Here is a 15,380-nt window from a genome sequence, read left to right as displayed (position 1 = left end):
AGTTGTACTGGCCGCCACTATACTGGCTGCAGGTACAAGTATCGTTCTTTGCCAGGCGGTTAATCAGCTGAATCTGGTGACATAAGAGGCATCAGAAAAGGATTATCAAAGGTTAGTTAATGAAATTCCGGGCATTTGTTCATCATAACTGTTTTAGTTTAGGGTTTTTCTATAGTTGAAGTTTGAATAAAAAGACGGTTGAAAAAAATAGAATTGATGCGTCATTATATGAAATGGTAACTTCTCATAAAGGGTTGACTTGTAAATGGTGAGATGCACAGCTAAAACGTTATTTACGGAACAACTACATATTTACGTATATTTAGTATCATCCTACAGCTTAATCCACGGATACTACTCCTGAAATTTAATATACTGTCTTGACGTGAACAACGTACGAAGAAGAATTATTTTACTCAGAATATTTAAATAGAATGTGATGATTAATATCAATGTGTAGTGTCGATTTAAGTACACAGAGAATGGTTGATAGACTAAATTGTATATTATTTTTTCAATATATTACTCTAATAAAAAAATTTAACAAATATTACTCAAAATCTCATAATTCTCATTATAAAACTGATAAATATTATTTGTACATCGACACGCCTTGTAAGTTGTTTTACGAACGGTTCAAATTCAAAATTAAAAGATGCTTAGAATTGACGCTTAAATTCTAACCGCTTGTCAAAATTGTACATGAACTTTGCGCTAAAAACAAGACAAAAAACAATTAATTTTAGCCTTTTTAGCGCATTTCCTCATTTATGGAAAAATGGCGCTATTGTGCTCGTCATGTCCGTCTGTCTGTCTGTCTGTGACTTTACGCTTTCGTCGATTTTGAGAAAATGCGCTCTCTGTCACTCACTGCAGTGAGTACTGACTTATATTTTTTTAGATTTTCATTACCTTCTATGTTCGTCTTTATTATTTATTCAGTCATTATTCATGAGGCGGGCGAGAAGAAAGCTTCACTCTCAGCTTTCACGGATCTTCCTGATTTGCATAACATCTTTCAGGGACGTAGTTACGTCGCATTTACACACAAAAAAATAATGTGTCGTACTGTCTGAATAGTGATACATTTTCTTTCCAACAGCACGAGCAGGATGCAGACGCTGCACTGTTACGCCCTTTCGCTCGGCCAAAGTGGGTCAGAATGACCCACACATGGGCAAAAAGTGCATCGCTATTTGGACAAGCCTCACTCATTTCTTTGAGTGTGCAGCGACTCGACGTCGTCGCTGAATGTATGATTGTAAGTTTGCTTCTTTATTTTTTTAAAAAAGTTTCATTATCAGTCATCATCATCATCATCATCATTTTTTAAGACAACCGAAACTGTCTAAAGAAATATGGTAGATTTTTCGTTTCCATTTGTTTTTTCGATTTTTAGTTAATTTAAACTATCAAAGCTATGTAAATAATGAAACTAGTGATTTTTTCGAGGGAATTTCCGAAACATTCTCCACACGAACCTGAGTTTGACTTTCGACATCAAATAGAATAAAAAATACATTCAAACTTTCTTAAATGATCAGAGTATAAAAAGATTAATTGAATATATAGACAGGGCCAAAATAGGTCCGATGAAATACTTCTGGTATAAAATTATGCAAGCAGGACTGAATAAAAGCCATTACGATGGTTTAGGAATATATTCCATGCAGTCAATATTGAATGGTGAACAATAACATGAGTAACACTCATCAAAAATGAGTAGAATTTATTGAAATAATGATTTTATTTAACCTTTCTTTTTTTGTGGGCAGAGAAGCTTATTGCTCGATGATGGAGGAAGTGAAGTGAGTTCATAGTTATATTGTTGGAATGTGATGTCTAATGGGCAGCTGCTTGATGTGTGTGAAGTAATTGATGGCTGTTAATGGGTGATTGTGATGTGATGATGGCTGTTAAAGGGTGATGATCATATGATGCAATGATGGCTGTTAATGGGGATTATGATGCGATGTGATGATGGGCTGTTAATGGTTGATGATGGTTGATGATCATATGATGTGATGATGGCTGTTAATGGGTGATTATGATATGATGTGATGATGGCTGTTAATGGGCGATGATCATGTGATGAGATAATGGCTGTTAATAGGTGATTATGATATGATGTGATGATGGCTGTTAATGGGTGATGATCATGTGATGAGATAATGGCTGTTAATGGGTGATTATGATATGATGTGATGATGGCTGTTATTGGATGATTATGATATGATGCGATATGGCTGTCAATGGGTGATTATGATATAGTGTGATGATGGCTGTTAATGAGTGATTATGATATGATGTGATGATGGCTGTTAATGAGTGATTATGATATGATGTGATGATGACTGTTAATGAGTGATTATGATATGATGTGATGATGGATGTTAATGGGTGATTATGATATGATGTGATGATGACTGTTAATGGGTGATATTCATATGTGTATGAAGTGGTGATCGACAATTAATTGAGTTGAAGTCTCTGTTTATGTAATTATTTAACTTTGATTAGTAAATGTACGAAATGTATATATTCACATGAATAAGTGTAGTCTGAATGATTGTAGCGAGCAACAACTTCATACCAATCAGTAGGATTACGGTAATTTTTAAAGTTTAAATCCTCGATCTTATGAAAAACTGTCGGAATTGAATAAAGTCGTGTATCCGAAAGTCAAGAACAAAGTCTCTAAACAACGGAATTTGAAAAAAAAAATCGTGGCGTGACCATAGAACATTCCAAAAGATTATGCATAACATAGGCTCTAAATATCAAATTTTATATCAATGTGCAAATCTTAATATAGATTATTTTAACAACAACCAGAAAAAAGCGGCATTGAATTTAAGTTTTGGATCCCAAAAGTATCACTTCCTGGTCGACTTAAGATGAAAATAGAGCAAGTCAAAACTCGAGATCAGAGAAATTATTCACCCAACTATGAATATAATATTCTATGCATAACAGAGTATTCACAATTCACACGTCGATTAAATAACACGCAAAATAATACAAACTTTCTACACCGAAATAGTTAACTTTAACTAATCATACAAATACCATGAATAGGACAGCCACTTGAATGAATTCTACCACACAATCTACATAAAATACATTGACGAATTAATACAACCTATTTATTAACACAGGCAAAAAATAAAAATACAATGGCGAACGCACCCGACCGAGAAAATTAAATCGATGAGAACAGTTCCATAACGCACATATTATATGATTTACAAGTAAATAAACCTGCGTATGTCAACGTTAATAAGTTACATACTCAAGATAACAGCTAAAAACTAATTATTAATTTAACTGTTCATCAATATTCACAGAACATTGGATAAAATAATAGATGAGTTCAGTTTTACGACACACGAGTAAACTGAGAAAGACTGCTTAACTATATTGATAAAATAGACAATTTTATCTCGGTCAATGAGATAAATTTATCGAAAATTAAAGATTAATTGTTGTAGGCCTGTCCGGATAATTTAGGCCCGGATAATATTTATTTGTTGTTTTATAATTTCCTTTGATTGCTTGTATTTCTTTTATCTGATTAAAATGTCAGAACAATTCCTCATTTTTTAATTACGATAATTAAATTCTACATTCCACTGAATACTATAAATGAAGGATACATGAAATGATTACTTTTTTCAAGTATTTCAGTTCAGTAAAATTTAAGGGAGAAAAAAATGAATTTAATTTTATTAAAAACAAGATATGCTAAAAAATTTCACAGTAAATTTGTTCACAGTATTATTTTTCAAGGAATACTTGACTTCGTATCTAGCTTCGTTTAAAGTCCCAAGGCGGCCTTTATCCAAAGCTAGGTATTTTTTATTATATATTATATAATTATTTTCCCAAGAATCTGCATTTGTCCAAATTAATGATGAGGATCATACAATGTGGGTCAGAATGACACGTTTAGCATATCTTTTCGATGAGTAAAATTTTAGCAAATAGGCAAATAGTTTCCGATTATTTTTTATTATCTATCATATCTTTGATATAAATTAACTGGGAACAGTATTTTAACCTGGCAAGGGATCAAGTAATTTATTTATGTTATCATTTTAAGAAGATATAGAAGCAGTGCAGCGAAATAACATATAATTACCGAAATAAAAAAGTCATAATCACTTAACTTCAAATTTGATTCTTAAAAATATTAGATATAATACCAATATGACTCGGCGTGGCCGAACGGTCGATATCATCAAGATTGGAGCAGTGAGTTAAGGGTTCGAGCCCCGCAACTTGTTGCAAAACATCGGATCGAGATCGACAATGTGATTAAAAACTGGCGACAGGCCAACTTGGCTTGAAGGTGACACTACTATATATGTAATATTATTATTTATTAATAACATTATTTTTTTTAGGTTTATCGAGAGGCAAATTAAAAAAAAGGGGGATTTGAATGTGGATATAAATTTATAAAACAGAACAGATTGTTTCAGGCTTGAGAAAGCGCTAGAAGTGGTACGGCATCAAAAGGCCTCCCTGAATCATGGAAGACTTGTTAAAAAGTTATAAAAAGATCTAACTCCTTAGGCGCGTCCAAACACTTCATTAAAATTATATTATATGAGATAATTTAGTAAGTTTTTATAAAGTGTAGAGTCTACGACTGGCTTCCCGGCTGCGTTTGTCCGAAATTATTTGTATGTGGATGATTATGACACACTCAGTGAAATGGACGGGTCGTATTGTCATAGAAAACTTAGTTATATTGTGCAAAAGGCGTTCATATTGTTATAACCACAGTACAAGCAGGGAACTCACGTAGCTCTGATACTCATTTTTACCAAGCCAAACTGGGTCAGGATGACTCACACAAGGGCAATAAGTACATCACTTTTCGGACAAATTTCTCTCTTATCTCTTCATTGATTCCATTGTATATTGCCAATGCGGTTATGATAAACCTGTTGAATTGTGTCCAATATGCAGTAAATACTAAACTGGTGGGATCCGAGATATTCTTAACTATATTCAGATAATATCATTCGTTATATATCATTAACGATCCTATTAATAAATAAGAAAGATATTTGGTAAGTGTACGTTCGTAAGAGGTAGCTGGCTTAAGCTTATTGTTTAGATTGACGCATAATAATGACGTCTTATGTATGAGTATTTGAATTAAGGTTCATGAGGAAAGACTCCAATATATTATTATGGATTATCCTCATGTACTTCCTAATATACAGCTTCAAAAAATGTGAACTTTAGAACCATATGATACACATCTTAATTATGCACACGTGGGCCGAGGCAGAAACAAATCGAGCTATTCCCAGTTCTCGCATTCACGAGGTCAGACAAGATTCCAATAGAACTTCGTCAGCAATTAACGCTAAGTGGAGAACATTAAGGCCACAAATTGAATGGCACCACAAGCGCCCAATATTTTTTCAAGATATAATGCAGTTCTTATCTTTTTCCTGGGATTTCTTCCGAGTTTGGGGAGAGGTCAGACTCGGCGGCGTTGACGCAGCCTGACGTCGAGCGAGGGCGAGGGCGTCGTTCGGAACGTAGTTAATCCGTACGCCCCCGTACGCTCTTCTCGGCGGCAACTCGTAATCGAAATCTGAAGACGATGATGACGAGCACGTCGAACACGTTGAGTCGCTGTCATAGTCAGGTTCGTCCAAATCCTGAGACGAGGCGTTCTTTTTACGCGCGGAGTGACCGTCTCGGGGTGAGTGATCGTCATGGTCTGCGTGACCGGAGTATGACGAAGACCGTGGCAAACCGTGCCTGGAGTGTCTACGGCTACCGTGACGCGAAGACCTACGACGGCTGGGGTCTCTACCATGTTTACTGGGACCGGTGGGAACCTCAATAGCCGTAGTGGCAGAACCCGAAGAAGAAGAGGTTTCTGATCTCTCCCGTCGAGCCTGATGTCTTTGGCGGCGAGATTCCGATTTGGAAGATACTTGGGATGGGTCGAAACGAACGGACCGCGAGTGCCGATCGCGTTGTGGCGACATCATCGAACTTTTCTTGAGCGCACCACTTGGGATAATAGAAGTGGCCGGCGAACTTGATCCTGAAGTGTTTCGTGAGGTGGATAAATCAGGCATCGATGCGTGGGCACCCGCTTGTTCCTTCCTGTGGGACTCATATGCCGCCAACAGAGTTTCTAGGTTCAGATGAGACACGTCCGAAACATCGAGAGGACTATTAGTTTTAGATCCTACACTCTTCAAGATGCTCTCTATAGTTCCAGGTGGAGATTTTGTAGCCACTTCTTGTAAAAGATTTATGCCGTGTTCAGCCAATATTCTCCCGAGCGACTTTTCTAGCACTAGTCTGTCAAGTCCAGCCTCTAGAGCATCAGCACATTTTTTGACCGAGTCTTCAGCTGACGTTGTATCATTAGTTTTATCGTTACCTAATTCTGGAGATTTTCGTACGGGAAGTTGTGGGCTCTTCAGAAACTGACCGTCAGATTTGGAGTCATGATTTTTATATTCCAAAGCCCTTCGTCCCATTTTTGGAGACAATTGATTGGGTGATAAACAATGATTAATTTTTGGCGATCGAAGAATCTGGTCACTGGACGGTGGCCTACTATTTTGCCGTAAACATTTCTCATTTTGTCGAGGTGAGTTAGTCTCCGACGACGCACGGGAACTATCAATTTCAGAAGATAGGTATTGATGGCTATTACAGTTCTTGCCTGTGGTCTCATCAATTGGTTTCTGACTAGACTTCGTAGACGAGCGATCCTTTTGGGCGAAATTTTGAAGGTTAACGTACTCGTGCTTGGACTTTTGATCCCCACAAGCGGATGGGGAGCGTATGACGCCATTCCCCTGTTCAGACGTTTTAGATGATGCAGGTGTGGAATTTTCATGTATTGCCGACATGGACGAATTTCTAGCAACTGGATGTCCACCATTCATCCCAGCAGCTGGAATACCTAGATGACCGTTAAAAGGAGATGTTCTCGTTGGTTCGTTGTTTCTGCCATTAGAATGTAATTGATCAGCAGATAATCGTCCATGTGGCCGAGACAAGTCACTGCGTTTGTTTCTAGATTCCAAGCCAGAAGAAACCTGCCTCTGAAGACTCGGCGATCTCGAGCTCGTGGTTTCTGACTCCGAGCTTTCCTTCAATGGTGAACTCTCTAAAGTTTTTCTCTTGAATCTCGGAGATTTAGACGAATTTTGCGTTGCTGTGATAGGGGATCGTATATCTTTGCCGCTTAAAGCCTGCTCGGAAACAAACCGATCACTCCCGAAGTACCCAGCTTTCGACGTGATGGGTGAAGTTGATTCGGAGTCAACAAACCCATCCGGAATTTCACTGGCTTTAAATTTGGACGTCATGAGGCTCGGCGGTTGGCCATCAGGCGTGTTGCCGTTACTGTCGGACGGCGTAGGAGGCTCTCCTTTACTGCAGGCAATCGAGCAGTAAATGGAACCTCGGCGTGGCAGGAAGGGGCGGCCAAGTAATACTCTACAATACTAACCCTGATCTACACCGATGGCGTGACCACAAGTGTCACAATATTCAGCAAACATGGAGTCGAAGCAGTGCAGACAATATGGCCGACCGTCGCGCATGATGTAGCGCTGACCCCCCAGGCGCGCGTCACACTCGAAACACGCGAAGTGTTTCATGTGCCACGCGCGGCCCTCCGCCTCCGTGCACTCGTCCGCCAGTATAATCTACAAAATGAAATAATTAAACATTGAATTTATTAAATTATCTATTGGAATTGACAGGCAGCATTTTAGAATTTAGATGCTGGCTCGACTCTGCAACAGGGGTCACCCAGGATTCGGCAGCACGTAAATTAGCGCTCTATGTCCGCTTCGGCCGGGCTTGTAGTGCAGCCTCTCAGTAGCTTGCCAGTTCATTATAACTCGGCTTCGGTCAACCTTTGATCTACTTTCAGGATAAACTTGTCGCACTCTCAGGACGCTATAAAGTCGGAAAAGAGATTCTGATCAGAAGCTGATTTCGATCAGGTGAACACAGCATAACCCAGAACAACTTATAACGATTCCTGAGTGAAACGGCTCTATGACAGAAGCCAAGGCGGCACTCGAATTTTGTTTTCGGATGCTCATAAAATTTAATTAATACTGTCGATGTTCGTTGGTATGGTATGCAAGACCGAATAATAAAAGTATGTCTATGTGCGCTAGTATGATCTGCATAATAAAGTAATTAAGTAATTAAATGATCAGACAGATAAAGTTATTAAATAAGTAAATAAATATATGATTTAGCTGATCATATGTATAAATTCTGACGACGTAAGCTCCGACGTACGATGCGCAAGATTTGGTAATTAAATAATGTAATAATTATATGACCGGGCTAATAAACCAATTATGACGATGTGCCGGGAAATACATCCAGGAAGGGGGCAGGCATTTACTGGCAGTAAAACTAATGAGTTGTAAATTTCACTGAGAGTATAATTTTGGAATATTCAAGTTTTCAGAAGCACCGTGGAAGATAAAGATTCAGATATTTTAAAAAATAAACTAATGTAAAGATTCAATGGGCAGAAAATAGTAATTTTTATGTTTGTCCGATCAGGAAATTCATCAATGTGAAGATATCATGAGACGAAAATTAGAAAACATGTTATCCTTGCTTGAAAATATCAAACTCATTAAAGTTGGTGAAAAAAAAACTCTAATTTCAATCAATGTTAAATTTACGTTTTGTATATTGAATAGAACGAGAATTCCTTATCAAATCAAGGATGTTATAGTTTTTAACGTCGAAAGCTTACCCTTTGATTTAGTTAAGGAAGTGTGTTGTTATTTGGACAATATGACCATCTAATTCAAATGAGTGGAAGGCACAACATTAGTGATGAGTTGGCTCGGGTAATTAAGTGTATGAAAACATACGCACGGGTTGTAAATGAGCAAAACAAATGCAGCTCATTCAAGTAAAAGTAGACACAGACAGACCACGACTGATAAAATCAAGCCAAAGCAGACAAAATAAATAACTACGAAAAATCAGACAGAAATCGACAAAAACAGATAAAACTGGACAAAGCCAGACAAAAGCGGACAAAAGCAGACATTTCCAGACAATACCAGATAAAACCAGACAGAACCTGACAACAGCAGAGAAAACCTGACAATTCCAGAGAAAACCGTACAAAAGCAGACAAACGCTTTTAGTTCGACATATGATAGATGTAAACATACATCAAGTGGAAAATTAACAATATTATTATTACATAGAAAAATAAATAAAGTGGAACCTATACAGCACTTTTAGTTACTAGGTGAGAATTGAAAAGTAATACTAAGTTACGAGAATGTAATATGTCGGCACTTTAAATTACCTCATCGCAGGCGGCGCAGCGCGGCTTGAGGCTCTCGGCGTGATGTCTACCGCAGTAGAGCGCCCCGTCCTTCCAGAAGTAGATGAGATCTACGAGCAGCTCGCGACACACGCAACACGTGAAGCACGCGGGGTGCCAACACGTGCTGGGACCCGCGCGCGCCGCGCTCACTACGATGTCACCCCCGCTCAGCCGCTCCGAGCACTGCACGTTAGTGGACAGCGTGATTAATGGGCACCAGGATGATGATTAATGGGCAGGATTCAAACAATTACGCTATCTTATGCAAGATACAATAGATGTTTGTAATCAGAGATACAGTGCAGGTGAACAGTGAGCAGGTCACCTGTGCGCAGGTGAACAGTGAGCAGGTCACCTGAGCGCAGGTCATGTCGTGCGGCAGGCTGAGCGGCAGCTGCTTGACGGAGCCGCGGCCCAGCGACTCGCGCTTGCGCTGCGCAGAGAACAACCGCAACTCCCGTCGCTCCTCCTCCGACAGGCCGTTGCAGTAGCGAACCTGTTGGCATGTTAGTGACATGTTAGTGACATGATAGAGACATGTTAGTGACATGATAGTGACATGTTAGTGACATGTAAGTGGTATGTTACTGAGAACAACCGCAACTCCCGGCGCTCCTCCTCCGACAGGCCGTTGCAGTAGCGCACCTGTAGGCATGTTAGTAACATTTTAGTAACATGTTAGTGATATGTTAGTGACATGATAGTGACATGTTAGTGACATGTAAGTGGTATGTTACTGAGAACAACCGCAACTCCCGGCGCTCCTCCTCGGACAGGCCGTTGCAGTAGCGCACCTGTAGGCATGTTAGTAACATGTTAGTGACATGATAGTGACATGTTAGTGACATGTTAGTGGTATGTTACTGAGAACAACCGCAACTCCCGGCGCTCCTCCTCCGACAGGCCGTTGCAGTAGCGCACCTGAAAGCGGGATTTAATATTGACATGATAGACATGTTAGTGACGTGATAGACATGTTAGTGACGTGATAGACATATTAGTGACGCGAAAGAAATTCTACTGAGAATAGCCGCAGCTTCCTAAATGATATTGTATTCGGCTTCAATCGGGTGGCCAAGCAGACCGAAAAATGCTCAAGCTGATTGTAGCGACTCTTTGGCCGAATCCTAGCGCTTACTCAAGTCTGTTGTGGTCTCAATCAAAAGCAATATCATTTGCTGTTATATGTCATAAGCAACCGCATTTACTTATAACACAAATGCATCGGACAGTCCCTCCCTCTCAGCGGCACAAGTGGCCAACGCAATTAAGCAATCCCGTTCCTCTACTCTAAGGCCACTGGACCCGACAAACAAACCATCTTTCACCTCAAATATCTTGGACCACTTGGAATTACCTACCTGACGCGCCTCTTCAATGAGTCCCTCTGAACATGCTGATTACCCGACATCTACAAATCAGCCAAAGTCATACCGCTGCTCAAACCCGGCAAACTGGACATTGATGCTAAATCCTACCGACCAATATCACTGCTTTGCTCCGCCATCAAAGTCTTGGAAAGATGCTTGCTACCTATTATCACCAACACCTGCCCCTAGCCGATCATCAACATGGATTCCGGCCCGGATATCCGACCACGTCTGCACTCACCCTTCTCACTACAGACATCATCTACGGTCTTAACCAAAAGAGGCCTGCTCACCGAACCATTATCACCGCACTGAACCTCACCAAAGCCTTCCACACCGTCAACCACCGGATACTGATCGCCTCCCCACTACCCGGACCTATCACCCGCTGGATCTACAACTACCTACACGGCCGTTCAGCCTCAACGGAATTCCGCCATCAAAACTCCAAACACCGAATAACCCACATAGGCGTTCCACAGGGCTCCGTTCTGTCTCCTGCCCTTTTTAATTACTATGTCTCCAAGGCACTCCAACCACCACCCAACATCAAGATCATCTCCTATGCTGATGATTTTGCAATCTACAGCACTGGTCTCGACGCCGAACTTCTCACACAGCAACTCAACGACTACCTCCCTCAACTCTGCCACTTTTTCGCTCACCGCAACCCGGAAATCTCTGCTCCCAAATCAACAGTCACCCTCATTACACTGCACAGAGCCCAGTACAACCACCACCCTCAAGTCAAGATCAACAATTAACTCCTCCCGCTGGAACACAACCCAAAAATCCTTGGCTTAACCTTTGATACCATGCTCACATTTACCACCCACCACAGAAACACGGCAGCAAAAGCCTCAAAACGCAACAACATACTGAAAGCACTCTTAGGCACCTCCTTTGAACTAGATAAGGAAACTCTACTGCAAACATACAAACTCATCGGCCACCCAATAATTGAGTGCGCCAGCCCAGCCTGGTCTCCTATCACCTCTTATACTAACATCACCAGCCTCCAATCAGTTCAAAACTCTGCTCTGAGAACTATAACCGGTTGCCACAACACAACTGCCGAACAACATCTCCACTCCGAATGTCAAATGCTCACTATTCAGCAACACACGGGCCTCTTCTCAGCCCAATACCTTCTGCAGATCCACCACCCAAAACACACCTGCCACCAAATCACAAGACCACACCCCCAACCCCGCAACATCAGAGATACTCTTTTCACCAACCGTGCCGTTCAACCTTCACTCCCAACCAATATTAACAGCGCCACCCTTAAAGCAGCTAGCCACCCTTAAAGCAGCTCCACTCCAACGCTGCCCGAGCTGCCATAGACTCGTACCATCCACCAGTACTACTCAACGGCTGGCCTCCTCCGCTCCCAGCAATAGATAAATCAGAATATATACCGTAAAAATCCGCAAGACGAACGCTGGCACAACAGATGCAAAAGCAGAATCCATAATAACACAAATAACCTGAGCAACTACTGCCATCTCTCCCCGGATGATGTGCCTCGCCTCTTCGACTGCCCTAAAAACCCAACACCCCTCAGCAGCGTAGACCTTTGAAGGTAGACCTACGAAGCGTAGACCTACGCTTTGCGCTGGCTCCAGCCACGGCTAGACCAGTGACGCCGGGATCGGGCGCGGGCCAACAACAACAAAAACAACAACACAAATGCAGCAGTTACCTCGTTGTCGTGAGTTGGCAGTTGGGGCATCAGTTGCTTATAACATAAGTGCAGCAGTTGCTTATAACATAAGTGTAGCAGTTACCTCGTTGTCGTGGGGTGGCAGTTGGTGCAGCAGTTGCTTGATCCTGTACTTCTCTCCCACGGAGTTCACGTAAGGCACTTTGTCTTCAGGCAGCGCCAATACGTACAGACGGACCTGCAACAGTCGTTAATATGAATATGGATACAAATTATCATGAATAATGAATATGTTTAATAGAACAAAACTAAATAACTGTTGAATCACTGACTCCAATATTTATTTACATGAGAGTCACTGATTCGTAATGGCTTTCATTACGAATAATTTTTTTCATTACGAATAATTTTTTTCATTTACAATAATTCGTATTCTTACAAATTCACTCTGGAATTCACATAGCTCTGCTTGTATGTGACATGGGAAAATTCTTAAATTTTTTCATATAATATTTTTATAGACATCGAAATAAAAAAATGCAGGTTATTATTCCCAATTAATTTAGCGTCCGGTCACAGCATCTATTTGAAACTTCATTTGAAATCAGAGGCGAATTATTGGTGGCATATGCATGGCCAAGGGTTGGCCGGCTTGGAAACGACTCTCATGGAAGTAAGGAAGAAGGGAGGGAGAAGTGAGGGAGAAGTGAGGGAGAAGCGAAGTCTTCCAGTTCCCTCAAGGGGGCACTAAACAGTTCTTGTAGCCTAGCAGCTTCTTCCATCCAGAGCGCAATGAACTGATAACGCTGCTGCTGATCAAACGATTCAGCTGAATTGTGTGGTCGTGGAAGATTGTATTTCAGTTGATAAAATTGCTATATGATACAGCAGAGTGTGGCCGTGCGTGGTTTAATTCCTATTAACTGATCAAACCTGCGATACGATTTAGCTAAACCTTAAGTTCAAGTTAAACCTCACCAACGCACCATTTTCTGTGCGTGTGGTGCTACCGACTAGTCACCCACGCACCATTTTCTGGGCGTGTGGTGCTACCGACTCGTCACCCACGCACCATTTTCTATGCGTGTGGCTCTTATACACATCTAGATGTGTATAAGAGACATTCTCCTCACATTCTCCTCACATTATCCTCCCATTCACTCCGCATTCTTCTTACATTCTTCTCACATTCTCCTCACATTCTCCTCACATTCTCCTCACATTATCCTCCCATTCATTCCGCATTCTCGTCACATTCTCTTCATATTCTCCTCACATTCTCCTCACATTTCCCTCACATTCTCCTCACATTCTCCTTACATTCTCCTCACATTCTCCCCAAATTCTCCTCACATTCTCCTCACATTCTCCCCAAATTCTCCTCACATTATCCTCACATTATCCTCACATTCTCCTCACATTCTCCTCACTTTATCCTCCCATTTACTCCGCATTCTCCTCATATTCTCCTCACATTCTCCCCACATTCTTCTCACATTCACCCCACGTTCACTCCACATTCTCCTCATATTCTCCCCACGTTCTTCTCACATTCTTCTCACATTCTCTTCCCATTCTCCTCACATTCTCCTCACATTCTCCTCACATTCTCTTCAAATTCTCCTCACATTCTCCTCACATTCTCCTCACATTCTCCTCACATTCTTCTACCGACTCGTCACCCACGCACCATTTTCTATGCGTGTGGTGCTACCGACTAGTCACCCACGCACCATTTTCTGGGCGTGTGGTGCTACCGACTAGTCACCCACGCACCATTTTCTATGCGTGTGGTGCTACTGACTCATCACCCAAGAACTATTTTCTGTGCGTGTGGTGCTACCGACTAGTCACCCACGCACCATTTTCGGTGCGTGTGGAGCTACCGACTAGTCACCCACGCACCATTTTCGTGTGCGTATGTGGTGCTACCGACTCGTCACCCACGCACCATTTCGTGACACCGTACCGACGCATCACAATGGTCGCTGTTTTACACGCCCACAAAAACCGGCCGTTCGAATGCCTCGCTGAGAATCAAGTAAAAACTCCGGATACGGCGGGCGATACGGCGACGCTTTCGCGCACCTGTCAGGTCTCGATCCGAAGCGATCGAGCGATCGTGTTCTCAGAAATACTTTAGGGTGATCGTAACTTCTACGATAATTGGGCGTTCAGTTCAGCGGTTGATTGGTTTCGTTATTTTATTGTGTTATTGGTACTTTTTAAAAATGCTTCTGTTATATAGGTATATGAAATGTTTATGTTATTTATATAAATTTCTGTGCAATGTGTATGACATATTTTTATTTATACCTTCAATATGTGCATATACTTGATACCGGCAGATACTTACATGCGAAATTGCTTACAATTGAATAATAAAAGACAAGCATTTAACTGATCTGAAATACTTTACGCAAGACTAAGAGTTTATCTTATTAACTTTTTAATGATCATGACAATTATTGAGGAGAATTGTTTTGTATTGCAATGTGAAGCAAATCATCGTCATGGCTTACAAACTCAGTGCAGAAGAAAATTGGTCTGATAAGTTTTGTTTCATTAAATACGAAAGAAATAAACACTGGTGAGAGAGATTTGAAACATGGAAATAAGATGTACAGCCTAGGAAACAGCTTAGGAAAATTACCTTAAATTCACGTATTGAGTAAAGAAAAGCGGAAAAATATTCAAATAATTGCCATTTGTTTGAAGGAAATGTGAATATGTGACGGTGGTTATTTAAGTTGAGTAAGAATTGAGCTATATATGATAATTCTTAGGAAATAAATCTTGACGTAGAAAAGAGAGAGATTATGTCAGGACTTTGGGTGCAACAATATCCATTAATTGATAACACAAAGTATCAAGAGACCGCCTCTAAATTATGATTAGTTGCGAAATTTAAGAGTCGAACTAATTATTTATTTAAGTTAAGTATCGTTCTATTAATAATAAGTTA

At 40.8% G+C, this 15,380-nt stretch overlaps 1 protein-coding gene across 1 annotated transcript in view; it reads right to left on the bottom strand.

Annotated features, from left to right (window-relative positions):
- Positions 1 to 4,416: 4,416 nt before the first annotated feature.
- Positions 4,417 to 15,380, bottom strand: part of LOC108677170 — a 49,139-nt gene continuing 38,175 nt past the window's right edge. The window contains 4 exon segments of the mRNA XM_047883042.1: positions 4,417 to 7,706; positions 9,359 to 9,562; positions 9,735 to 9,875; positions 12,540 to 12,653. Of these exon segments, the coding sequence (XP_047738998.1) occupies positions 5,442 to 7,706; positions 9,359 to 9,562; positions 9,735 to 9,875; positions 12,540 to 12,653 (2,724 nt within the window). The 3' untranslated portion in view covers positions 4,417 to 5,441.

This window comes from Hyalella azteca, unplaced genomic scaffold (assembly GCF_000764305.2).
Source record: "Hyalella azteca isolate HAZT.00-mixed unplaced genomic scaffold, Hazt_2.0.2 contig11873, whole genome shotgun sequence".
Taxonomy (NCBI): domain Eukaryota; kingdom Metazoa; phylum Arthropoda; class Malacostraca; order Amphipoda; family Hyalellidae; genus Hyalella; species Hyalella azteca.
Note: the sequence above shows the minus strand (reverse complement) of the source record. Positions and strands in the feature narration are given on the sequence as shown.